General features: G+C 39.9%; 1 protein-coding gene across 4 annotated transcripts in view; it reads left to right on the top strand.

Annotated features, from left to right (window-relative positions):
- Positions 1-135: 135 nt before the first annotated feature.
- The window catches only part of MAP4K3 (mitogen-activated protein kinase kinase kinase kinase 3), a 66311-nt gene continuing 39398 nt past the window's right edge, over positions 136-27048 (top strand). For all 4 annotated transcript variants that reach the window (XM_070932293.1, XM_070932292.1, XM_070932291.1 and 1 more), the window contains exons 1-8: positions 136-444; positions 9390-9447; positions 11678-11768; positions 13871-13935; positions 22467-22522; positions 23298-23345; positions 25627-25669; positions 26112-26184. In XM_070932293.1, the coding sequence (XP_070788394.1) occupies positions 337-444; positions 9390-9447; positions 11678-11768; positions 13871-13935; positions 22467-22522; positions 23298-23345; positions 25627-25669; positions 26112-26184 (542 nt within the window). In that variant the 5' untranslated portion in view covers positions 136-336. The remainder of the gene's footprint in view (positions 445-9389; positions 9448-11677; positions 11769-13870; positions 13936-22466; positions 22523-23297; positions 23346-25626; positions 25670-26111; positions 26185-27048) is intronic.

The raw sequence follows: 27048 nt of genomic DNA, 5'->3' as shown, positions 1-27048 counted from the left end.
TGCCTACCAGCCTCACCTTTCCCTTACGCCGCCTCTGCCCCCCGCCCGCTGCGTCCTAAGTCTTGCGAGACAGCCGCCGGGCAGCTGAAGATCCTGCGCGCATGCGCATGCGGTGACTGCGGCCGCCATGTTGCTTGAGCAGAACGGGGGGTGGTGGCGTCGGTGGTGATCGCTCCGAGTCGTCTTCTCCCTCCTCCTCCTCCTCCTCCTCCCCCCCTTTCCCCTTACCCGCCTGCTCACCCTCTTTCCTTCCTTCCCTCCCCCCACCTCGTCCTCCCGGGGGCTGCGGCGGAGCGGGCTGAGGGGGCAGCTGCGTGCTCCGGGAGGCGGCGCAGCATGAGTGTCGGCGGGGGGCGGGTGTGCGACCTGTCCCGCAGGAACCCCCAGGAAGACTTCGAGCTCATCCAGCGCATCGGCAGCGGCACCTACGGCGATGTCTACAAGGTGAGCGGTGGAGGGCGAGGGGGCTGCTTTCCTTCCTTCCTTCCTCCCTTCGCTCTTCAGCCTGCACAGGTCCTCCGCCCCGTCGTCGGGCAACCTCGCCGACTCTTCTCTCCACCACCACCCATTCCTTCCTTCCTTCCTTCCTTGGGAAAGGTGCTTTGGGGTGACCCTTCCTCCACCTGCGAATTTTCTGGCCTGGGCAACTTATTTCAACAGCATTTCCTCTCCCTTCCCCGTGATACCCTTTTCTCTTCCCCGGCCCTGTTACACGATGGGGTTGACTCCGGTCTTCAAATCGGTCTCTCTTTATCTGTTATGAATGAATCTGAGGTGTCAGTCTCTACGGCAAATGTCTTCAAACTTGGCAGCTTTAAGACCTGGGGACTTCAACTCCCAGAATTCTCCAGCCAGCTATGCTGGCTGGAGAATTCTGGGAGTTGAAGTCCCCAAGTCTTAAAGCTGTCAAGTTTGAGGACCCCTGCTCTATGGTGTTCCCTTCTAACTTAATTTTCAGGGGTGGGCATGGCCTTCCATACAGATTTCTTCCATCTGAGTTGGCATTATGACAGTACCAGCAGGGGGAAAAAGCCCTTTAAAAGCTTTTCCGCATGATTAACCTGGCAATTTAAATTAACTCTGTAAGCAACCTGTACCCTCTGGCCGATGAGGTCAGGCAAGGTGATAGTGGGAGGCTAAACACAGATTGTAAGGGCCAAGTAGTCAGTGTGAATCTTGGCCTCTAATCTGCTTCCCCAGGTGAACCAACTTGCAGGCCTTCCTTATGTACACTGGCTTTTCATCAGTGCCCCTCAGATTCTTCCTGAGATCTATGATGGTACGGTATTAATTTTCACCCTAAGTCATTTTTCTTTCATTCTCTCTTCTTCCAAAATCAATGTCATAAAGTTTGTATTTTTTTCCCACAAGAAATGTATCACCTGATCATTATTTTGACAGTCCCTGAAATAATTTGGTTCCAAAACGAATGCTGTGCCTAAATGATTTTCTTTCCTGCTAGAAACTGTCAATATATTTTCGAAAGCAGGACATCATAGGTTATTTGTAGTTCCCCTTCACTGACTCCCATTTCCAGAAAGAGATATCTGTTTTGGATTCCCATCAGAAGTATTGTAAAGAGGCCTAATCCCAATAAAAAAAAATGCTCTTACAGTCCTTTAGCAAAGTAGGACAGCTCTTAAGACAGCAACGCAGTGAGAAATGGAAGGGACACCTTAAGAGTTATTTATATCACCATGTAAATAATTGAACTAGATTTTTTCTTTTTTTAAGGTTAAAGCAATTGAGCAGAAAACAGTCCTGTCATTCTTCGGTATCTCAATTTGATAGAACAATGTTAGAGCATGGTTATTATCCAAGTTATAGAGACAACACTCTAGGGTGTGTGGTTACTGTATCATTCTTTTTGAGCATCTATTTAGTCTTACCATTTTTACCTGATCTTTCCAAGTAATGAAAAAAACTATTATGAGAAAGAATAGCAACAGAGAGATTACTAAATATATGTATTTAGGCTTTCATGTACAGATATAGTTTTAAATCTTTGCTTACAGTGTGGCAGGAGGACAGATGCTCAGACAATTTTGAAAAAAAAAATCATGAATGGAGCCCATGACTTGAAATAAGAGACTAAAATATGAATTTGAAATATGAGTCAGAAATAGTAGCCAGGGAAATTTGCAGTCTTTGTTTGGCATTTTTAAAGAGGATAAAAACATTAGTAAACTTACAGAATTGTAATGGCTTACTAAGGTGGTTTTGAGGCCGAATTTAAAACATAACGTAAAGCACTTGGGAGGCGTCTTGTCATTTTTAATTAAACTTTTAAATACTTCCATGATTTTAAGATTGGGCCTTCTCAGGTTTATTAAACCAGCAAATAGATTTTTAACTCTATAATTTTAAAGCTGAAAGAAAAGTAAATATGAAACAATTGTTTAAATTTTTCTGCACCTAACTTTCCATTATCCTAAAACAAAATTTCAGGATATTAAAAAAAATTAGGTAAAGTATTACTAGCTTAATTTCCGGCTAGCTATGATTTATTAACTTCATTGATTTTTGTTGTTTTTCATTTAAGCCCTTGACTTTCAACCTTTAGTGAAAAAAATATTTGCATCTTCTATAAATAAATTATTTTTAAAGTGTTGAATAGTCACAGAAGTGCGCATATAAAATATGGCATAGATAAAGCAATAAATCAGAAGTACATGCTTAAATAAATCATATTGAGATTATTTTAATATTTGTCTTCTTTTACATGCTGTAACAGAAAAGAAACAAGATTATGCAACTGAAGCTAGTCAAAAGAGTTTCTATAGTTGATTATATTTTCTTTAATCAACACAATCTATGGTTAATTAATAAAACATTAATGCTCAGCAGGTGCCACAAAATGCTTGCCAGTGATAAAGAAAAACTTAATTTTAGCAACTAGCAAAGACCAGTTCAATAAATTCTAATATTAAAACCACAACCATTTTTAAAAACAACACAGGGAGGCAAGTAATAGAAAATGCTGCTATAAAAATGTCCATATATCCTATACTGAGATGTCATAAATGCAAGGAAAGGGTTGGTATGCAGCCACATGAGTAATGGTTTGCATGCATATTTGCATACAAACACTTTACTCAGTACTGTTACTGCATTAAAAGAAAAAACTCTGCCTAGGCATCATATATATGTGTGTGTGTGTGTGTGTGTCTTTGGTTATTCGGGTTTTCTCCCGCGTAAAATTGGAAGTGTCTTGGCGACATTTCGATGAAGTCTCATTCGTCATCTTCAGGCTTCTAGAAGCACGAAGCCAAAAACACCAGCCTGAAGATGATGAATGAGACTTTGTCGAAACGTCACCAAAACACTTCCAATTTTACCCGGGAGAAAACTGGTTTCTGTAATCAATGATTAGCTACTAAATATAATCAGCATTTGTTAATTAGGCAATTAACTGCTATAAATGCTTCAAATCAATCAAAATGTTTCTTTGTTTGGGCTATGACATCCACAGTGCCCAAAGATTTTCCAGTTAGGGTATAACCAATTGTTGCTGTTTAAAAAACCTGTACAATTGTTTAAATTTCTCATTTTTAGCATGATTTTAACATATATTGTGTGATGGGTCACTTCAGATTGAGAATTTATTCCTGTATATTGCTATTGTTACTTTTGCGTTAGCAGAACTGGTTGAAAGCTAGGTTTCTGAAAAATGTTTTTTTTTAAAAAAAAAAAGTCTATGTCTGGGAATAGTCATTCTTTTCATTCCATATTTATTGTGCTTCTGCGTTGCTGAGTCTGTTTTGCCTCATATTTGCTTACCAAAAAAAATTAAAATAGTCTACATAACTCTATAAAATTATTACAGTATATTACAGCATGAAACAATAAAACATCCAGGGTCAGCAATATAAACACTAAAGCATCCACAGCCAACTTTGTAACAACAAAATATCCATAATATCTACAGGTACCGTGTTTCCCTGAAAATAAGACCCTGTCTTATATTTTTTTGAACCCTGACATGAGCGCTTGGCCTTATTGCCATGCACTCAAAAGCCCGATTGGACTTCTTATCAGGGGATATCTTATTTTGGGGAAAACGGTATTCCGGTTATGACCAGAATTGGGACTGGAATTTCTGTCGCTAAGCAAAGCAGTCATTAAGCAAAGCATCATATGACCTTTTCACTTGGTGGCAGAGTCCAGATTGTACTTGTTAGGCTATGATCATGCTTGGATCAGGGACCAGCAATGGAAGAAAATGGCAAAGATCAGCAAGGGGCCGCAGCAGGAATAGACAGTAGAGTCCATAGCAGCCGAAAGGGCTATGATGGAGGGGGATGGGCAGGTGCGGGGAGCTGAATCAGAGTCAGTTTGCACAGGGCAGGAGAATGTAACCATGGGAAACTGTGACCAGTCATAAGTGCGGGCTGGTTGCCAAGCATTCAGATTTGGATTACGTGACCTCAGGAGTGCTGCAAGGGCTATAACTTTGAAGACCAATTGTAATTACCTTTCATTCAGCACTATTGCAATTTTGAACAGTTGTTGAAGGAATGGTCATAGCCCGAGGACTACATGTAGTTCCATAAATTAAACTGATAATAATTAACTATAAACAGTCTCACAATGGACTTAAGTTGGTATCAGGGATACACCTCGGTCAGGCATTCAGATGGAAAGGTATGCATTTTAAGAAGAATTAAATTTTGTTCAGTATGTTTGTCTTAACTATAACTGTGTATATATTTGTGTATATATGCAAAGGACGGGCAGCCTTACCCAGATTTTAAAATCTCTTGGTAAGTTATCAGTAGACTATTGAAAATGCTATTTATTCCTTTACTGATAGCCTGCTGCTTGGAATCGAGTGAGAGAGGGAGGCAGAGAGCAAGAGATTTCAGAAAGAGAGAGAACTATTAACTTTATGGTTCTAGTCTACTTAAATTTCACTCACGATATGTGCCCCTTGACAAGTTACCTTTAAAAAAATAAGCCTTTGACAAAAAAAAAGTAAAATGCTAGGTTTTATTCTTGTCTAAAATATGTGAAAAAATATGTGGTCCTTTTAAAATTGTTATACCCCAATCCCCATCAGACTTTCTTAGAATGGCACACAGTCAAAAATTGATGAAATATGTTGTCCAGGATTATCCACTTTGTTCTAAAGCACGGGTCCTCAATCCCCAACCCCCAGGGCACGGCTCACTATCAGGCTGCAGCCCATTTGGCTTGCCTGCCACTGGCACAGAACCATCCCCTCCCCACCCACCACATGGTCCACAAAGCTGGAAAGATTGGGGACCACTGTTCTAAAGCTTAAATATTTAAAAGCAAAGGGCATTAGCTTAAATAATGAAATTCAACTGCATCTGATTCTCAACCCTGCAACTTGATTTATGGTTACTATCTCACAATATATTTGCATGTGATGCTGCAACTAAGAAAGTTTACTGTGAATATTACACTTAGAGAACATTATAGAAGATGTTTTTTTGTTGATATATTATTCCAATGGCTTTTTTTTCCAAAATAAACACTGTCAGAAATATGACAATTAAAATAGATCAATTTTTCATGCCTGGCGGCAAGGTGACAAACCACAACAATTTTAGATGATAGTTTATTTTAGGATTCCTTTATTAGAAGGATGGCAGATTAAGATTTGGAGGTGTACAGTGTCAAAAATAATCTGATGTAAAAAAAAAAACCCCAAAAGCTTGATACTGTCCTTAATTTAATTTAGAAAGTCTGCACATAGCCTTCTGCCAGATCCAAAATTTGGATCTCTTTCAACATAAGGATTTAAAATACTAGATTTTTGTCTGATTTGCCATAAATTTGAGGATTCAGATTAATTCAAAGTTATTTGAATTAATTTACTATTTTAGTTTTAATTCTTATCATTTTGGCTGCTTTTATCAACCTCTTATCAGTTTCTAATATCAGTACTTCAGAATTATCCAAAAATATTAACTCAGAAGGGAAGGTTATAAACATCTCTCCCCCCCCCTCTCTCTCTCTCCCTCCCTCCCTCCCTCTCCCTCCCTCCCTCTCTCTCACACACACTTATTAATTTTTTTAATATGAAAACAAACAAACATAAAATAATAAAAAGAACAGAAAAAGAGATAAAAAATAGTGCAAGAAAGAGGAAAAAAAGAAAGAAAAATGATACAAAGAAGTAGCTTCTTATTTTCTTTATAATAGTTGTAAGTACATTTATAAGTTTACCACCTGCTCTATGATTACAGCATAGCTTTCTTTCTATATTTTCTGTTTAATAATCAAAACCATAAATCATATGTTCATTTTCTTCTGTTTCATGCAAAAAGTCTGTAAGGGGTTGTCAGAAGTAATTAGCCCCGTTACCTTCCTGGGGTAATTGCCTGGATCGTGGCATTCTCCTTGTGTATACTTTGAAAAAATAAAACCGGAATACATCTTCTAATAAACTCATATTTATTGTAAAGAAAATATAACATCTAACTATCTAAAAATTTAATTGTTACATTTTTGCAAAAGTTCGTGGCGGCCACCTCTCTGTGGTCGGACTTCTTGGGAAGAGAAGAAAGAAAGTGTGAAGTGGAAAGAAAGGAATGCGGATACACATAATTAGCTTACTGATAACAAAAGTTGGCAAGCTACAGAAAGTCTGACAGTCCAGAAATAATGAGCTCTGCTGGTAAATACAAAAACGCAGTGACAGGGGTTTCCAGTCAGCATTAAAGGTAGACATAGGTAATCCTTGATTTACAACGGTTCATTTAGTGATCGTTCAAAGTTACAACGGCACTGAAAAATACGACCATTTTTCACACTTATGACCTTTGCAGCATCCCCATGATCAAAATTGAGATGCTTGACAACTGGTTCATACTTATGACTCTTGTTGTGTCTCAAGGTCATGTGAACACCTTTGCGACCTTTAGACAAGCAAAGTCAATGGGGAAGCCAAATTCACTTAACGACCGGGGTATTAACTTAATCAACTGCAGTAATTCACTTAACAACTATGGCAAGAAAGGTAATAAAATGGGGTAAAACTCACTTAACAAATGTCTCACTTAACAACAGAATTTTTGGGCTCAATTGTGGTCTAAATCGAGGACTACCTGTATTATCTTTTCTCTGATCAAAGAAGTCAAGTAGCCATCTCAGGAAATTCCATCATTGTTACCTACCATTACTCCATTGTGGGGGTAATGCTGAATCCCTCTTTGGTTTCAATTGTATATTAATATTTAAGATTCTGTGAATCATGTATGTATTTGGATCCAAAATTTTATAGCCTTTTTCATGTGCACCAAACATGATAAAACGTCCCTTTGTGTTCATATTTCCAATATAAATTTGAATTGCTTTTATAAATGCTATATACAATTTCTCTGGTGGCAAACGCCAATGATATATCATAAAAATTCTTTCAATGTTATAACAATGTAAATTTCAGTCTTTTCAGCCACACATTTTTGTATTGTTTCATCTGTATATTATAATAGAATATTTAGCTATTTTATCATACAGTCTTTTCACTTATTCTTCTGTTTCATGTTCAATAAATGTTTATACATTTCAGCAACTATATGTTCATCATTTGTACACAATTCTGTTTCAAACTCAGTCATAGAATGTTCAAAAATAGTTTTGTGTACTTTAAATATTTCTAATAATTGTAAATAAGCAAACCATTAAGATTAGTATTCCTCTGCCATCAGTTCTTCTCCTGATTTTATTTTATATTCACCTTGGCAGAAATTAGCATTTTGTGTTTGTTTAATATTCCTTGTCTATATCATGCTTCTTGTGCTGAGAGTCAGAGAGGTATTTCTGAGCACAATCTAAGTTTGTATCTATTCCATATTCAAAACATGGCATGCCTAACATAATGGTTTTTTTAAATCCATGTTGACCTTTCTCATATCACAAATATCCATTTCACCCAATCTCAGGTCATGTCCTTCTAATTTCAAAAGCCTTCTTTTTCTCACTCTTTCATCCTATCCAAGCAAGCTTCAAGCTGCCAAATATAGTTACAGATCAGGTAAACCCAGTCCTCCTCTTTCCTCTGCATCTTGTAGCACCATATATTTAACATGTTTTTCCCCTGCCAAATTTAGATACATCCTTCTGCCACTCTTTAAATGGTGTATCAGTTGTCAGAACAGGTATTATCTGAAACAAAAACATCATTCTAGGTTCTAGTTTGATCTTCTATTTTCATATTTCTGTTAACATCTTCATCTTCTGTTTATTCTTAAAACCTGCTAAGGCCTCAAATTCCTTTAATTTGCCTATTAAATAAATAAATAAATAAATAATACATAATAATATTTCAATTTCTTTAAAAGATCTTTTAGAACCAACACCAAGTCACCTGCAAAAGCCCTTAACTTATACGTTTTTAAAATATTTACTCGCAGAATCTTCTCATTTTGCCTTATGTCTCCTCAGTATTTCCAGAATTAAAATAAACAAGAGACGGAACAGTGGGCATCTCTGTCTTATTCCTTTTTGTATGTCATAGGGTTTTATTAAATCTTCATTAAGAATTATTGTGCTTTCTGGGAAGTGTATGTAGTTCTTACCTATTTTATCAAATGCTCTCCCAAGTTTCATTGATGAAAATTTACTGGGAGTAAATGCTATTAAACCGCTATATTCTGAGTAGGTGTGTATGGAATTGTGTTGTTATTACACTGCCTATATACCATCCAGTTGAACAGTACACCTAGCGATAGATGAAATTAACAAGATTTGTTCTCTTTGACCATATTTGTTAAGCTTATAACTTAATTTCCCACCAGCATGCTTAAAGCAGTTAAGAAGAATATCATTGCATGAAACTATTACAATATAAATTATTTTTGAGGAAAAATTGAATTGCACTTTTTCTATCTGTTTTGGCTTTTAAATTGTACTGTATGAATCCTTAATTCTGCTGTTGGCAGTTTTATTCAAAGGCAGAAATATTTGGTGTCAAATGGGACATAATTTCATCAAACTATTTTATAGATAAAGATAAAATATAGATAAAATAGGAAATTCCTTCTTGTTGCCAAAGAAAATAAAAAAATGAGATTTACCTGAAGGACTCTTATATTTTATAATATGTACAGTACTATACCACAATTAATTATGATGGTTTGGTATTTTGTAGCCCATCTATTTCCGGAAGTCCCCATTGCATATGCTTGGGGATCTCTCTCTTTCTCTCCAAAGTCCTCATCACTACAAGTTGAACTCAGTTTGAAGATGTTTTTATCTTTTAAATAGAATTGCATATGACTAAGCAATTGATGTACTTATTTCTAATGTCTTCCTATCAGAATTTTGAAAATGGGTCAGTTTAAGTGTCTGGATTTGTGCTTTTAGAATGCTCCTAAAACACAGTTTAATTTACCCAATTTCTTTTTTTAAAAAAATAGGCTCGGAATGTTAACACAAGTGAACTGGCTGCAATTAAAGTAATAAAATTAGAACCAGGTAAGCAGTTTTTAATCTCAAGATTTCAATTTCTTGTATTTTTTTAATCACCATTTTATGTTTTCTTTCTTTTTAAATAATACAATAATCTAGTAGAATATAGGTAATTTTAGCTGTACATTTTCCTAAATAATCAAAAATTGCCTTACTATCAGACTGCTTAGTAATATATAACTAGTCTCCATATCATGAAAGGGTAACACTTAGGAAAGCAAAATAAGGTAGATGCATAAATGGGCCTCCTTAAAAAGAATTAAAGTTGTTAATTCCACCTGAATTTGCATATTGAAAAAAGTTACTATTGAAATGTTAATTTTAGTATGTGTGTGTGTGTATTCCTATTACTACAGTTTTTCTTTGCATGTGTTATTGACAGTATTTAATCTGGGATTCAAACATATTTTACTTTTATTTTTAATATGTTTTGTCAGATACTTTGAGTGCTGTTGGTAGCAAAGCAGGTTTACATCTAAATAAAAATGGAAACACTTTGAAGAATTTACTTTTCTATTTATCTAGATACACGCCCTAGGAAGAATGTTTGAAAGTATTTACCTTTTAAAAGGCAGCTGGGGAAAGGTGAAATGAAAAATGATGTGGAATTTATGTGACGTAGAGAAAGTGAACAGGAATGCTTTACTATTTATTAGAATAACTAATAAGTATTAAGGTAATCAGTGGTTAGTAGCCATGGTGGTTAAACTACAGCATATTTCTGCAATCATAACTAGAAAGATGTTGCAATGTTGCACTAAGGACATTGCATAGGCATCCAATTAACTAATAGAAGAGAAAAAATGGTGCTAGCTACTTGGTTGCTTTAATCATCCAAAAGTTTAGAATGTTTTGTTTTGGTTTTTTTTAAAATTAAAACTAAAAAAAGAAATGGTAATAAGATAATTTAACAATCTGCTGTCAAACCAGGCAATTGCAGAGTCACATCCAAGAGCATTTGTACTATGTGCAAGGCTTGAAATAAGGTTGCACTACAATGTAACTGTATTAATTTCAGAAGATGGCCTAAGCAAAGATAGATGTAGATAATGCTTTCACTGTATTTCAAGGTCCTTTATAAATTAACAGAATATCTAGAGACTAACAGTCCAATATAGAACAGAGAGAAAACTGCCTACTTTAGTGTTCTCACTACCAAGGTAAACATACCTGGAAGCTGTAGACTTTTGAGCTAAATTAGAAAGTGTATATTATTGATTGCATAATTTATGCACATCTCTTCAACTTTTGTTACACTGTTATACTGTATATACTACTCTGCAGACTAGGTATTATTAGATGTTATTGAGATCATTGGTTTTTATTTACAACTACTATTGTTGCTTGTTGATTTACAGAAAAACTTGTAATGCAGTCAGAAATGTCGGTTACAAATGACAAAAATGAGTATTTAAAGAATTTTCAGTAATTGCATTTGTAATATTTATCACAGCTACTGGTTCATAGCTTCTGTTCCTGTTGTTTCACTCCTGGTGTAAATATGTACTTCGTGCCCCCAGTTCTGTATCCTTAAATGTAAGATGAACAATGTCGTCACAATCTCTTTTGGATAGCTTTGATGTCACTTTCCCAATCCATAGCAAAATAGGCATATATAGTAATTAATCCTTGATATCTAGGTATATCTGGTTTTCCTGTATAACATTGCAAAAAATAAAATATATATGTTCTTTGTGTTGCCGGAAGTTGATTCAATGGTTTCCAATGGTATTCTCTTATCAGTAACACCTAGAGTTCTGAAGGACCATATTCTATGTTTTAAATTTGGTGGTGGGAGAATTTAGCACAGATCAGCCTTTTCCAACAGTGGCAACATAACTAATAAATTTAAATCACCAAATCCTATTTGTAACTCTATATTTAAATGCCTAATATTGTTATATTTTGCAAAATAATATATAATATATGCAAAATAATATTTAGCAAAATAATATCAACAGTTAATCTATGTTTTCCTGATGAGAGATGAGCCTGTTTTCTTAGCGAAATATTGATAACTTGGCATATCGGGTGATCATACTTTTTTACTGTTTTCTACTAATGTTAACTTTTTATTGTGTGATATCATGTACTTCAAAAATGGAGTGACATATGTAATTAAACATAATTGGGAAATAATTGATTTATTAATTTTAAGGAATTGAAGTGCTTTTTATGTAATTGGTAATGAGGCATTCTTTCTATAAGCATAAGCTAAACATGCCTTTTTTCATAGGTGAAGATTTTGCTGTTGTGCAGCAGGAAATCATTATGATGAAAGATTGTAAACATCCAAACATTGTTGCTTATTTTGGCAGCTATCTCAGGTATAATATTTATGATGTACATAAATTAAGAATGTAAAAATTGTTCACTGTTTGCAAAAATAAGACTTAGTATGACCCTGGATTTCTAATTATCTGTGGTATTCTAAACTCCCTAGGAGGTGCATATTGTCTACTGCCTAATTTCAGTTAATACATCACTTCAGATTTCTTGCTTGTCCTGGGTCTGTATGAGACATTTTAATGTTTGTTCCAGAAAATAGCTGAGTAAGCTCTTATTCCCAACTTTGCAAACACAGTCTTTTCCTTTTCCAATTACCTCATACTATTTTTGCTCACAGATTAAATTGTTTATCGTATTGTAGTCCTTGACTTAGGATAGCAATTGGGACTGGAATTTACACTTGTAAAGAGTGACCATATTGCTTAGCGACAGCGATTTCCGCAGTCATGGTTGCCATTGTTCTGAATCCCGTAACCATTAAATGCGGTAACTTCCAGTTTTCCACAGCCAAAGTTTGTGGAGACGCTAGCGGAAAGTTGCATGTTCCAAGCTTGCATGCAGGTTAGTAGCTGCTACTGGGGAGTGAATAAGAAGGTGCATGAGAGGTGTCATGTGGGGTCGGGATGGGAACACAGGGGTGTTGCACAGGTTAGGAAGGGTGCATGGGGGTATGGGAGGGGCAGCATGAGCGGAGAGGGGCTGGGGGAGGATATGCATGTAAGGAAGACTTACCCCAGCCACTTGTGATCTTTCCTGCTGGCTTCTCCATTGACTTTCTAGTGGTTACAACTGGTCATCATGGGGCCTTTGGCAACTGGTCGTATGTGTGAATGGGTTGCCAGCACCCATACTATGAGCACATGACTGCAGGATCCTAGGACAGCCAGAACTTTGAGGACTAATCATAACAACCATTTGTTCAGCAGCATCCTAACTTGGAATGTCGCTGATCAAATGGTGGTAGGTCAAGAATTGTCTGTAATCAGTTATTACTGAAATTCCTCAATTAAATCATCTTATTGTCCTACTCCATATTCACGTTGTATTGCTGTATCAGTGAAATGGGCAGCATAGAAATTTAATAAATAAATTAAAATAAAATATAGTCGGTGTTTGCTGTTTTGGTTTTTTTTTATTTTTGTTTTTCCTGATAAGGCCCTTTGGCCTGGGAAACAGAAAGATACCAGATAGATCTCGTACTACATTTGTGGTACATTTTCTGTTGAATGCCCTCTGCTATTAGACATACAAGAATATTGTATGTGTATGTATGAAAATGGAAGATGTCTTGCTTAATATAAAATGTAGGTTTTATCACATAAAATGGTGAGTTTCTTATTACTAAATAATTAATGGTGTCACAACTCTTTAATGCAACAGCTTCCCAGTTACATACTACAACTGCATATATGTTTTCTTTAAATTGAACAAATGAAATATTATTGGCAGTAGATAGTCTGCCATTTTTTCCTCCTAGTCAGAGGGAAGAAAGTGGTGAGTATGATGGTGTCTGAGACCAAATCTAGTTTGGGTTTATTTCAGATTGTGGCATGAGTTCCAATCAGTTACAATTATTAAATTTCTAATTTAAAATCTTCAGTTGAAAAAAACATTTTATCTATGTTGTCTCACAATCAACCTCAAGAAATGTAGGTTTGAAAATATGTTTATATACTGCTAAGATTTTAATTCCATACTTAACGTTACCAACTCTCAATATAAACTTCTTAATTATGAGGTAGAAAAGACATCTTTTCTGTATATGATCTGGAAGCATTTTCCTAAAATAGAAGAATTATTTGGTATTTATTTTATCATTTCGAATGAAAAAAGACTAGAATAGTTAGCCCAAAACTTTTTGAAAGATTATTAACATTTTTGAGGAATGATTTGCATCTTTTCAAAAATATTTAAAAAATTACTATGAGAGCAACTTTTGTATTTTGTAAAAAATATTGTATATTTATATAATTTTCCATTTAATTTATATTATTTTAAAATATAAATACTGATGTCAAAACTCTGACAAATATTCAAGGCTTAGTTTTCCTCAAAATGTATTGCAAAATCATGAGGTTTAATAGTTAAGATTGCATGAAGTATTTATAAGTATGCAAACTAATCTGATCTTGATTTTTAGACGTGATAAATTGTGGATTTGCATGGAGTTCTGTGGAGGTGGTTCATTACAGGACATTTACCATGGTAAGTTGGCAAATGTTATAGGGTTATTTTGGAAATATGTATTTCAAATATAATGGTTCTTTCATTAATTTGATATTGAATGCATACATAAAATAAATACATTAACTCTTGTCCATGGTTACCACAAAATAATAAACTAAACAGTGAAATAATGTGAAACTTCATTAGTTTTAATTGCTGGAGATACAAGTCCTTCTTTCATAATTATTCTTTTGAAAACTATATTATTTTGTTATTCTCTTGTTAATTGAGAATTTAGAAACTAATTGTATAAAACAGGCTAGCTAGTAAGAGAGGCAAATATGGGGTATTTTCAGGTAGCAATTAGCTGTTTTGTGTCCCACCCTCTTTTTTTCCTCTTTAATCAGAACCACAGTGTGTATCATCTCAGATCCCCTTTCTGTAATCTTTCAGCAATCTTGGAAGTGAATAGATAACTGGAAGAGGGCAAATAGTGATCCATTCTTCAAACAGGAGAGATCTGGATAGTTACAAACTAATCAGCTTGATGTTAATCAAAAATTTGGACCAGATTATTAAGTTTGTGAGGATTTAGAGAAGAATGCATTGTTTATCAGAAGCCAACCTGGAACAAAGTTAAATCATGCCAAACCAAACCAGTTGTTTTGTTGTTATTATTTTGATAAAGTAACCAATTTAGTTGACCAAGAGATTGGCATAGTTTGGCTTCAGCAGAGTGTTCAATAAAGTCTGCTCTGAGGTCTAGTAGAGAAGATATTAACAAGGGGGCTAGCATTGACTCTAGCATTAATTGAATAATCATACTTATTGAAGGTATTAAACTGGGAGGCAGAGTTGAGTGTGTAACACAGATCTATTTTCCAGAGTGCTGCTCCCACTGTCCATGGCTGGGATGTTCACTTCAGATCTTGACAATAACTGAGTGAGAGCTGTTAGACTCTCCCTGTTAGGGCACGCCTCCAGTCCCATGATCCCCCAGTCTATCACTCAGTTACTGGCAAGAACTGACGTGAATTTCAGAGCTGTGCAATTTAGGACTATTTAGGCCTTAATCTTAAAATTTTAGTTCTCTCCCTGACCCTTCTCGTTAGGCTTTTATTTCTTTATTTTGATTATTTCCTTTGTTCGTGACTTCGGTGATCCCAGCTATCTCCTTTCGGGCTGCGGTTGCGTGTGGTGAGTCTGTCGGGCCGCCCACGCTTGGAGCGTTGCAGCCGCCGGATTCCGACTCCTCGGGGCGGATCCGGCAAACTTCTGTGGCCGCGAGCGAGGGGCTGAGCGTGCAGGCTTGTCGCTCTCCCCGCTAATTTCAGGGTGCCAGCGGCGGCTTCGGGGCAGCGTCACACTGTGAGTGCGCTCCCCGTTTGTCTGATTTCTGTCGGCGGCGTGAGGCAAGACTTTGGCGCGCAGGCTTGCCGCCTCTCAATCGCCGCTCGTTTGCGCATTCGGAGGAGCGTCATCTTAAGGTGCGCCCTCCGCTCGGCTGTGCTTTTCCTCCGGCCAGCTCTGCCACGTTCCGGCGGGCTTCTGGACACCGGATCACCAGGCTTGGGCTTACGGCAGCAGCGGGCGCCATTTTGAAGGTCTTGTGGAGCGCCCGCCATTTTCTCTGATCTCTGAGCCGCCATTCTTCGACAGTTGAGGGGGCGGAGTTTGGCCCTTTGGAGGTTTGGACCTTACAGCAGGCAGGCCAGCCTGGGACTGCAGTTCTTAGCCCTCACCTGGACGTTTCATCTCCTCTGTATATAGTTATACCCCTTTAAAAAAAAAAAAAAAAAAAAAAAAAAAAAGGACAGTTTTGGAATCGATTTGTTACTTACCTACTCTTGTTGACTTCAAAAAAAAAAAAAAAAAAAAAAATTAAATACATTAATAATAATAACATATATTTCTGGAATCAAAGAACAAGGACAGTTGGCACCCGTGGGCTACATCCTTGTCCCAAGCCTATCATACCTACCTGCCAGTCCCGTGCCTCCTTGGTCGGCCTGAGCAAATTGTCAACATGGCTGACCATGCTTTATCCTCGGATTCTGACCCTGACCACAGTCCGCCACACAGTCCAGCCAAGCGGGCCAAAAAGGCATCCAAGAAACGCTCCATGTCTTCCAGCCACACTTCTAGGAAGTCAAAAGCTTCCAAAGGTTTGGACAGAGACGCTCAACGCCGTCATAATGCACTTGAGAAGCAATGGGACAAAGCAAGGTTGGCGGCTGTGGCAGAAGTGGGCCTTGGCACAAGCGTATCTCTTCACGAACCAGTCGTTCGGGACTATTTGTCTTCGGGTTCCCCAGCCTCATCTCCAGAGAGGAATGTCATTCCGGCTGCGCCTCACGCCCACCAGTTACACCTTGTCAAGGGTGTCTCTCAATCACTGCCAGATGTCTCTAGGGCGGGAATCTCTTCCTCCCAGAGACCGGTCTGTCACCCACCTGAGGCCACGTTTACCCCTACTGCAGCTGGTCTTCGGGGTCCCGATGGGGCGCTCGCTCCGTCACCTATGGACATGCAAGCATTTTTCGCCTCTGCATTCTCTTCGTTCTTAGCTGCCGGAATGCAACAAGCGTCCCTGCCTCCGCCAGCCCCTTCCTCGGCTCGCCCCGTTCAACTGAGTCATCAGGTTGCCTCGACCCGAGCTGATAGGAAACAATCTGCCTCCTCCTCTCGGGCTGAATCTGACCATGGTGAAGAATGCCCAGAGGATATCGAATTTTCGGACGATGAGGACTTACCACCGGATTCCCCAGCTTTCACGGGGTTGTTCCGTCCGTCAATGTTTAAATCGCTACTGCACAAGGCTCGCCTTACCACCAATTTGACCACACCTGGCGTGGAACCGTCTGGCGCTAATGCGTCTGCGGGCCCCCACGATGCGTTATTTATGTCCGCCAAACCAGACAAGGAGGTGATCCCGTGCCCGCGCCTATTCCTAGACGTTCTCCAATCACCTTGGGGGCAACCCGGGTCGCTGACATCGCCCAGTACCCTTGACCGGAAGCTGTACTGTACTGCACCCGAATTAGAGGATCTCCTGACCCTTCCCACTGTAGATCCACCTGTGGCGTCTTTGGCCTCTAACTCATTAGTATCCACGGACTCTCTAGACGGTCTTAAGTCAGAGGACCGCAGAGCTGAGCTAGCCTTCCGGAGGTCCCACCAAGCGGTCGCCTGGGCAATTAGGACGGCGACCGCTACTTCCTTCTTCAATAGAGCCACGCTGATTTGGCTGAAACAACTCCAACAGAGGCTGCCTCCGGAAGAGACTAGGCTTCACCAGGACGTAAATAAGATCGTGGCTGCCACCGAGTATTCGGCAGATGCCTCGCTTAACTCGGTGAAGTTTGCGTCCCGGGCCTTGGCTTCATCTATCTCTTCCAGACGTTTATTCTGGCTCCGACATTGGAGGGCGGACCTCAAGGCCAAATGGAGGCTGGCATCGGCTTCATATAAGGCACCAAATTTGTTTGGACCTGCTCTGGACCCGCTTCTGGTAGAGGATCGTGACAAGCGTAAGATCCTCCCGACGGCATACCGACGCACGGAGAGGAGGTACACTCCCTACAGCCAGCGCCCATCCTTTCGCTCCTTTCAAGGTTCGGGGGGCTCATTCTCACGCAGGCCCTCTTTCACCGGCCCTGACAGGGCACAGGGGAGGGACTCCTTTCGTGACCGGAGCAAGTTCCAGCCACAATCAAAACGCCCCTTTCGTGGATCCAACTTTAGGCAGTCTCGCAGGGGCAAATGACTCGCCCCTCACAGGGCCCATAGGAGGGAGACTTCAATTGTTCCATCACCAGTGGGCCCTTTCGACCAAGGACTCTTGGGTACTCCGTACCATCTCTTCTGGTCTCTCTATCGACTTTATCGGAGCTCCGCCGAGTCGCTTCGTCCCCTGCCCAGTTCCAACGTCTGTGGAGCGGCACCAACTGATGCTGCAGGAGATAGCCCATCTGTTGAGCATCGATGCAATAGAACCGGTTCCCCATTCGGAACGAGGATCGGGTTTCTATTCGACTTTCTTTCTTGTCCCAAAGAACTCAGGGGGCTGGCGCGGTATCCTGAACTTAAAGCTCCTGAACCTGTCGGTGGAGTACCGCAGGTTCAAGATGCATTCACTTCGGTCGATACTAGCGGGGGTTCGATCTGGAGACTTGCTCCAATCGGTGGACCTGAAAGAAGCCTACCTACATGTTCCAGTTCACCCTCTCCAGAGACGCTTCCTGAGGTTCGAGTACGGCGGGAGGCACTTCCAGTACCGGGCGATGCCGTTCGGCCTCTCCTCCGCCCCTCGCACCTTCACCAAACTCGTGGCTGTGGTGGCTGCCTCACTCCGTCTTCAATCGGTGCGAGTGATGTGCTATCTCGACGATGTCTTGATACTATCTTCATCTCCAGATCAAGCATCGCGCGACCGGGCCCTCGTCCTGGACACGTTCCAACGCCACGGGTTCTCGATAAATCTGGAAAAGAGCCACCTCGTGCCAGTTACCAGTCTGCTTCACCTCGGAGCCCTGATCGATTCGGTCAAAGGACAGGTTTTTCTTTCGCCAGACAGGGTTCAAAGCATCTCCGACCTGATCCGACAAATTCTACCACTGGAGAAGGTACCGCTCTCGCTCCTATCACAACTGCTGGGGAAAATGGTGTCCTGCTACAACGTCGTTCCGTGGGCACGCAGACACTCCCGGGCGTTACAGTGGTTTCTCCTGCCCTTCCAACGATCGGGCTCTGCCAACTCGAGTCTCCGGGTGTCCTTGCCTCCCCAGACACGCCTGTCGATGTCCTGGTGGATCTCACCTGCCATTCTACAGGGCTGCGACTTCACAGAGCCGGACAGGCTGACCTTAACGTCGGACGCCAGCCTACGAGGTTGGGGAGCACATCTGGGCAACCTTGTGACTCAGGGTCAGTGGTCCGCGATGGAGAGCCGCTGCAGCATAAATCTGCTCGAGCTAAGGGCAGTGAGGTTGGCGCTTTGTCACTTCCAGAAGTCGGTGGAGGGTCGACACATTTTGATCCTTACCGACAACACCGCGGCAAAGGCGCATATAAACAAGGAGGGAGGCACAAGGTCAAAGTCACTAATGTTCGAGGCGGAACATCTGTTCCACTGGGCGGAACGTCATCTACGGTCGATAAAGGCGGAACACATCTCGGGTGTGGACAATGTCCAAGCCGACTGGCTAAGCAGGGAACGGATAGACCCAGCGGAGTGGCAACTCCAACCCCGCCTGTTTCAAGAGATCTGCCAGAGGTTCGGCACTCCGATGATCGACTTGTTTGCCTCACGACTGAACGCTCAACTGCCACGCTTCATATCCCGCTACCCAGACCCGTCGGCGGAGGACCGCGACGCCCTGAGGTGCAAGTGGCCGGTAGGCCTCCTATACGCATTTCCCCCCATCCCTCTACTGTCACGAGTCGTGAGGAAATTGCTGAAGGAACAGGCGGACCTGATCCTGGTGGCTCCCAATTGGCCACGCAGGGCCTGGTACGCAGACCTTCTCTCTCTCTCCGTGTCTCCGCCCTGGGTGATTCCGCCTGCCCAAGTAGTCCTGCTCCAAGGGGCCGTCTGTCATCCGGAGCCCCAATGGCTCCACTTGGCCGTTTGGCGTTTGAGCGCGTGCTCCTAAAAAAGTCACATCTGTCAGACGGAGTCGTCAAGATTATTCAGGCTGCTAGACGACCGTCCACTTGCCGTAGCTACGAGGCTTCCTGGAGATCCTTCTGCGCTTGGGGGGCTTCGAGGCATGTGGATCCCACCTCAGCGTCGGTGGAGGAGGTTTTAGAATTCCTGCATTCCGGCCTTCAGAAAGGTCTGGCCCCGGCGACTCTGAGGCGACAAACTGCGGCCTTGTCTACCGTTTTAAAGTGTCCTCCCTACGACTCTCTTTCACGACACCCGCTCATCAGGGGTTTCCTTCACGGCGCGACCAATCTCTGCCCGCCACAGGTCCACAGATACCCTTCCTGGGATCTCACTCTGGTGCTTCGGGCCCTGACAGTTCCTCCATTTGAACCTATTAGGACAGCTACGCTAAAACATCTGTCATTTAAGATAACATTCCTGTTGGCTATCACTTCCGCCCGTCGGGTGTCGGAGATCTCAGCGCTCTCTATTCGGGAGGACCTCTGTCTTTTCCGCGACAGTGTGGTGGTTCTCAGGCTTGACCCTACGTTCCTTCCGAAAGTAAATACTCCCTTTCACCGGGCCCAGGAATTATCCTTGCCTGACTTCTGTCCAGCTCCGAAGAACTCTGTGGAACGACGCTGGCATAAACTCGACGTTAAGCGGGCTCTGCGTATCTATCTACGTCGGACCTCATCATTTCGTAAAACGGAGGCCCTGCTGGTCTCCTTCCATCCTGCCTCGATGGGACAAAAGATCTCTGCGGCTACAGTCGGCAGGTGGCTCAAAGCGTGTATCTCATTGGCGTATGAGTTGTCGGGACGGCCTGTTCCAGGTAGGATCCTACCACACTCCACCCGCAGCGCGGCTACCTCCGCTGCGTGGGCGACACAAGCCTCGGTGGAAGAGATTTGCCGGGCTGCGACGTGGTCCTCTGTGTCACAGTTTATTCGTCACTATCGGATTGACTCATATGCTTCTTCGGACGCTGCCTTCGGGCGCCGAGTTCTACAGAGGGTAGCCTTGGACACGGGTTCGGGGCATCCAGTCTCCCACCCTGGTACTTGAGCTTGGGTATGTCCCAGCCATGGACAGTGGGAGCAGCACTCTGGAAAACGGACGTTGTCTTACCTGAACGTCCCTTTTAGGAGTGCTGCGACCACTGTCCATTCCCTCCCTTGTTTGTGTGTTAGTCTGCTGTTGCAGTTTCTTTCAGACTGTCTGCCGTGTTTCCAGTTCCCGTGTTTGGATTGACTGTTGGACCTTTCTCCTGGAGTCTTGCTGTGTCTTCGTGATAGACTGGAGGATCATGGGACTGGAGGCGTGCCCTAACAGGGAGAGTCTAACAGCTCTCACTCAGTTATTGTCAAGATCTGAAGTGAACATCCCAGCCATGGACAGTGGTCGCAGCACTCCTAAAAGGGACGTTCAGGTAAGACAACGTCCGTTCTAGACTCCATATTGTTCCACATATTTATAAAACACTTGGATGAAGGGTTAGAAACTCTTAGTTAAGATTATGAAGAACTTAAAGAACTTAGACAAAAAAGCAGCAAGATAAATTTCAACAAGGACAAATGCAAAATTATCTATGGATAGAAAAAAATCAAAGGCATGAATATAGGATGAGAAACCATAATAGGGAGCAGTACATGAAAAAGAGTCATAGTGGATCATAATTTGAACATGAGCCAACTGTGTGATGCAACTGCCAAAGCAGCATATACAATCCTTAGATTGCAAAAATAGATATACAGTGTCAATATTAAGGCAAGGCATAGTTTCTCCCTATTGTGTTGGTCAGACCATATCCTGAATATTGTATCCAATTCTGTCTTCTCTCAGAAAGAGCCCTAAAAACAAGCAAACAAGCATTAAAGAATGCCTGCAAAGTCGTTTATTGTAGAAAAGCTTACCATTGCAAAGGTATACATATGCTTGAGTGGTGCCCCATCTCAGTCGGCTTCCTAGTTTGTTAGTTTATTTCGTTGAAATAACAATGATCAAGAAATCATAAAATGTTGGGGATTAGGGAGAGTATTGAGAGGGAAAAGAAAAGGAAATAGAATAGAAGCCCTGTGTGGAGGGAATGGCCAGTTAGAACTATACCAGAATATTCTGCAGGTTCCATTTGTAAAAATACAAATCATAAAATTAAAAGCCCTAAATATTTATCTTATTTATTTACCAAATTTATGTGCCACCCACCTCACCAAAGCTACTGTAGGCAACTTACAAACATTCAATTAAAATGCACTATAGATCATTAAAACAATAAACAGGGATCTTAAATTTAAAATTCAGTTAAAAAAAATTGACCAGGATGGAGTGGGAAGGAGCAAAGTGTGTACAAGGAGGAGATGGGATGTTAGCACCTTGAATGGGCCTGGAAGCTAACTGGTAGCCATTGCAGCTCACAGAACAACATTGTAACATGAGCCCACTTCGGGGTCCCAAGAACTGCCCTGCTCAGCTGCCTTCTGCACCAGCTGAAGCTTCCAGATACTCTTCAAGGATAGCCCCATATAGAGTACATTGCAGTAGTCCAGGTGTAGAACATAGAAAATAGATGGCAGTTCAAACATTGCACATGATTTATCTTACAAATATCATTTTTTAACGTTAAACTACCTCTGCTAATCAGACATTGTAGCAGGCTTGGGTTAATTTATAATAGCACAATAGAAGCAGTTTTAATCCTTGTGGCGTCAATATGAGTTCCAGATTAATTTTTTTATTCTATATTTTTCTTGGGTTTCTGGCAAAACTCGAATATAAAAGTTTTCTGTGATGTTTATTTCAAGTTCAGAATATGAACAGTGGATATATGTACATGAAAGCAAGCAACAGATTTGAGTTTTTCAAAGTTAGCAATGAAAATATAGTAGATGTTACTTAATTTGGATGGATTCTCTTTTAGTGACTGGACCACTTTCAGAACAACAGATTGCTTATGTAAGCAGAGAGACACTGCAGGTAAACAAATTGTTACATTGTTGGCTTTTAGGATAGAAAAAAGATACCAGACATTTCTGTTGAATAATGGGAGGGGGGGGAGTATAGAACTGCACAATTGTAAGATATGCATTTCCCTAAAATAATGCTTCTTAGCTGAGCTTTAACCACCAAAACAAAATGCAGCCTCTGCACTTGCCCTTAGGTATGTGTTTGTGTATCTGTGTGCATTGGTTTACAGAGCTGCAGAGAGCTAAGCCTGTCTTGTGCAGAGAATTTGCCTTTGAAATTTAGGTACAAAGTGAGCGGCTATGATGATTACAAAGATTTTTGTTTGACTTCTCACTCATATGGCAGGTTTCATAAGAAAGAAGAAATGCTTGGCACCCGGATCCTGAACAGAAGAAGTATAGTTCTTCTATCAGAAGAAGGGACCAGTAATTGATTACAGTAGTGCTTCTTTTTGACACCACTATATTTCAGATGACAGGCTTCAATGAAGCTGTGTGCTTATTGCTTATGCTTGCCTTTTAGTAATAAAAAAATATATTAACCATTTGTGAAGGATTACATTTTTTAGTTGAAAGTCAGCTGTTTTGTAACAGTTCTCTATCTCTTTCCTTCTGTCATTTCTTCAAGCATGGATTGGTCATGCAGTGATATTTATTTCAAACATAAGAGAACTACACCTATGTAATTTTTAAAAATCTAGTTTGATTTTTTTACTATATAGAACATACACTCACAGAAAACCTGTCTTCCTCTAAGAACTTTATTCCTTTTCTTTTAATTACAGGGATTGTATTACCTGCACAATAAAGGAAAAATGCATAGAGATATAAAGGTAGGATTATTGTTGAAATCATTTTTAAAGTGGATAAAATTCCCAGTTCTGAGCTTTATAAAATAAAGTAAGACTGTGACCATGAGATTATTATTGCAATAATATAAAATGACTTATCTGAAGGAATATTTTTACAAACAAGAAAGATTGTGTAATAATTATAATAGAGCTTTGATTCCTTTGAACCAACTAAGTTAAAGTTATTTCACATTGTTAATTAAACCAACAGCATTTGTATGTTGCAAAAAACACAAAGTTTCGTTCTCTAACATCCATATTCAAGAAGATATGCAGGGAACAAGTTATGTAAAATGTAGGTTTTCCCCCTTCCCAAGTTTTGATCAGTTTTCTGTTTTAATTGGTCCAATTTGGAAAATATTTTTCTTTTTTTCTGTGTTTGGGATATTAGGCAAACAAGCACATCCAGGTTACTTTTTCTGTAATACCTTTTGCCAATTTTACACTTTTTATTCTGAAATTGAAATTTCACTATCCTATTTTGATCTCTGTTCTGTCCCTCCTGGCAGAGTTTTTGTTAAGTTTTTGTTAACCTTAGTTTTTCGCAGTTTACTTTTGAATAAGGCAATCTAATAAATTTCATGCAGAAACTACTTACTCTTCCCATGAATTGTTTCCACAGGTAATATTTAGATTTCAATTGAATTTGCCTTTAATACAGTTCTATGTTCTTGACTTGAATGAGTTTTCTATTACATTCAGGGGTGGGATTCAGCCGGTTCGGACCGGTTCAAATGAACCGGATGTTAATTTTAATCTGATTCGCCGAACCGGTAGTTGCAAGGACTGGCTGACCCCGCCCCTCCCAGGAGTTTCCACGCAGCCCATTTTGGATGCCAGGTAAATGCAGGGCCTGCGCGGAGGCACTGGTAGGGCGAAAAACGTGCCTACCAGAAGTCCGGAAACGGGCCCATTTCCGGCTTCCGGAGCCCAGAGGAGGCCGTTTTCACCCTCCCAGAGGCTCGAGGAAAGCCTCCGGAGCCTGGGGAGGGCAAACTTCCCCTTCCAATATGGTGCTGGAAGCCACGCCCCCATGGCCACACCCACCCAGCAACCGTGCAGAGAACCAGTTGCTTAAATTTTTCAATCCCACCCCTGATTACACTGTTTTGCTTTTGACTTTGTTATTACATAAGCTTACATATCTAGTGTTGTTTCATATGCCCGAAGGGACTTTTTAATCTTTAAATACAGCACATCTCAGTTGAGTTACATGATAATGAGGTTGTGAGTCGGCATCATCAGGGCTTCCTGGTTTAGGTAGATCTGCAATTAGTACACCAGCTGAAACTGGACAAAGGCTTAAAGGTCATCAACAATGACCAATGCTGTTTCCATCACATATTCAGGTCTGAAATCTGACTGAAAGGGATTTAGATAATCTACTTCACCTAGGAGCCTCTGCAAATGATTCCTCGGAATCTTTCCTCAAAATGGAAGATAGAAGCCTTTGTAAAGCATGTTTTAATATGGCTGGATTGAGAGTGGGGCTGTTCAAGAAAAGTTGCACCCCCAACTCAAGGTTTTTGTTACGTTCACCCTCCCTCAAAGCAGCATTTATCACCTCTCGAAGCATGGATCTATTCCTCAGATAGTGGAACTTGTATTATTGAGGGGACTATCCATTTCCTTGGATTCTGCAATATCAAAATAATGCCCTTGTGTAACTCTCCCAAATGTCATTCAATCTCAAGTGAAGATGAGTTATTTTATCTGCAGAAAACTTGTAGTATACTGCAAGTATATCAATCTACCCGTTCTTCCCTAACAAGGTCTGGACAGCCTGGACTGAGACATGGGGTGAGAATTCACAGACGTAATAAAAGGCATAAAAGTACACATATTTTGTCACTCTTACTGCCACTGTCTAGGTCTGAACATAGCTTCACACCTATTTTATGAGTATACTATTTTGTTCCAGTTTTATCTTCTAAAGTAGAAGATATCTCTGTTAATAAAATAAATACTTATTTTACTGTTTTTCAAATTACTGTTTTTCAAATTTGAAATTTTTCAAATTTTTCAATATTCTTGTTTGTCTGCTATATTGATAGGCAGTTTAGGTGATACAGCATTATCTAACATGAGATGTCTTGCCTATTTTCTACATAAGTTTAGCATTGTAATGAAAATCATTTCTAACATTGATATTTTGAAGATTTACACAGTTTATAACATGTAGCATAAGTTTGTACTGATACCTGCACTAATATAAATATTTTTTAAAAATCTAAAAAGATGTCTTTTACCATTTTTCCCTAAGGGAGCGAATATTCTTTTAACTGATAATGGCCATGTAAAGTTGGGTAAGTACTTCTATGTATGTTCAGTTTTATGCAAGCTAACATTTAATATACCTTAAGACTCCTGTCAAGATTGTTTGTGAGAACTTCAAGTGGCAGTTTTGAGTCCCAGCTGTGTATTTCATATTGGATTTCTTTCTTCAGTTATGCAATTACCTAAAAATGACAATAAATTACCTAATATAGTTATTGTAAATAAGATCTAATGAAAGAGGGACTTCTATTATTACAATATGAGCTAATGTGAGATTGGGGTAACCAATCTTTAATAAATACTTGCACCTTGTGGAAGATAATGATACTGAAACAGAAACATGAAAAGAACATTACAAAAGTTTTCAAGAATTGTTTTAATAAAAATCTTAACTATACAAAGACTTTCAGTTTTGAAATATTCTGTTTATTATAAATATGTGTACTTATTATCTTCCATATTCTTTTATAGCCGATTTTGGAGTAGCAGCACAAATAACAGCTACAATTGCAAAAAGGAAATCTTTCATTGGAACTCCATACTGGTAATTTACTTTTATTCCAAGGATCCCCTGCCATTTTTTAACTACCCTGTTTCCCCTAAAATAAAACATCCCCTGATAATAAGCCCAATCAGGCTTTTGAGCGCATGGCAGTAAGGCAGGGTCTTATATTCGGGGAAACACAGTAATGAACATTTAGTATTTTGAGAGCCTATTAAAGAAAATGAATAAGCGAGGCTTATAATTAGTAAAATGATTGCCAATTACAAATGCTACATTATTAAAAATTGAACAGTTGCAAAACACCAATTTGCTAGAAACAAACTTGGAGGGTTACTCCTCTTCAGTATCTCTACCGGCCCAGGATATTCATTATCTATCATCATTTTTTTGGTGGAGGGCAGGTTTGCCAATATATAAAGCCAGTTACTACATTTTTATTTTACATTTCATTTTCATTCTATATATATATTTTTTTTATTTTTTTATTTTTTTTTTTAGGAATGCCTATGTTATATAGAGAGAGAGATGAAGGAGGGCCCTGGAACATTATTGGAAAGAAATATAATTCTTGAGACTTAGTGCATTGCTTTGCAACTGACCAGCTTCTTTTTAAATTTTGTTTACAATTACAGTAATATTTAAAACATTTTACAAGTCAAAGTACTAGAAGCATTCTGGATACAAATAGAGGTTTTCATAGATATCCTGGAATCTAATTCTAAAATTCAAGTCCATTTTCCATTTGTGTGGTAGAGGTTCAGAACATCTTTTCCCTATGTTGTTAACTGACTTGTGTGTAATAATATCCTTGCATGGATGCCTACAGTTATATGGAAGCCTACAGTATATTAGGGGAAACTTTTTGCTCAAAAGCAAAATAGATTTATACCATTAACAGTAATT

The sequence above is a fragment of the Pituophis catenifer genome, unplaced genomic scaffold, assembly GCF_029215685.1.
Source record: "Pituophis catenifer annectens isolate HBS135680 unplaced genomic scaffold, rPitCat1.0.hap2 SCAF_1, whole genome shotgun sequence".
Classification (NCBI taxonomy): domain Eukaryota; kingdom Metazoa; phylum Chordata; class Lepidosauria; order Squamata; family Colubridae; genus Pituophis; species Pituophis catenifer.
Note: the sequence above shows the minus strand (reverse complement) of the source record. Positions and strands in the feature narration are given on the sequence as shown.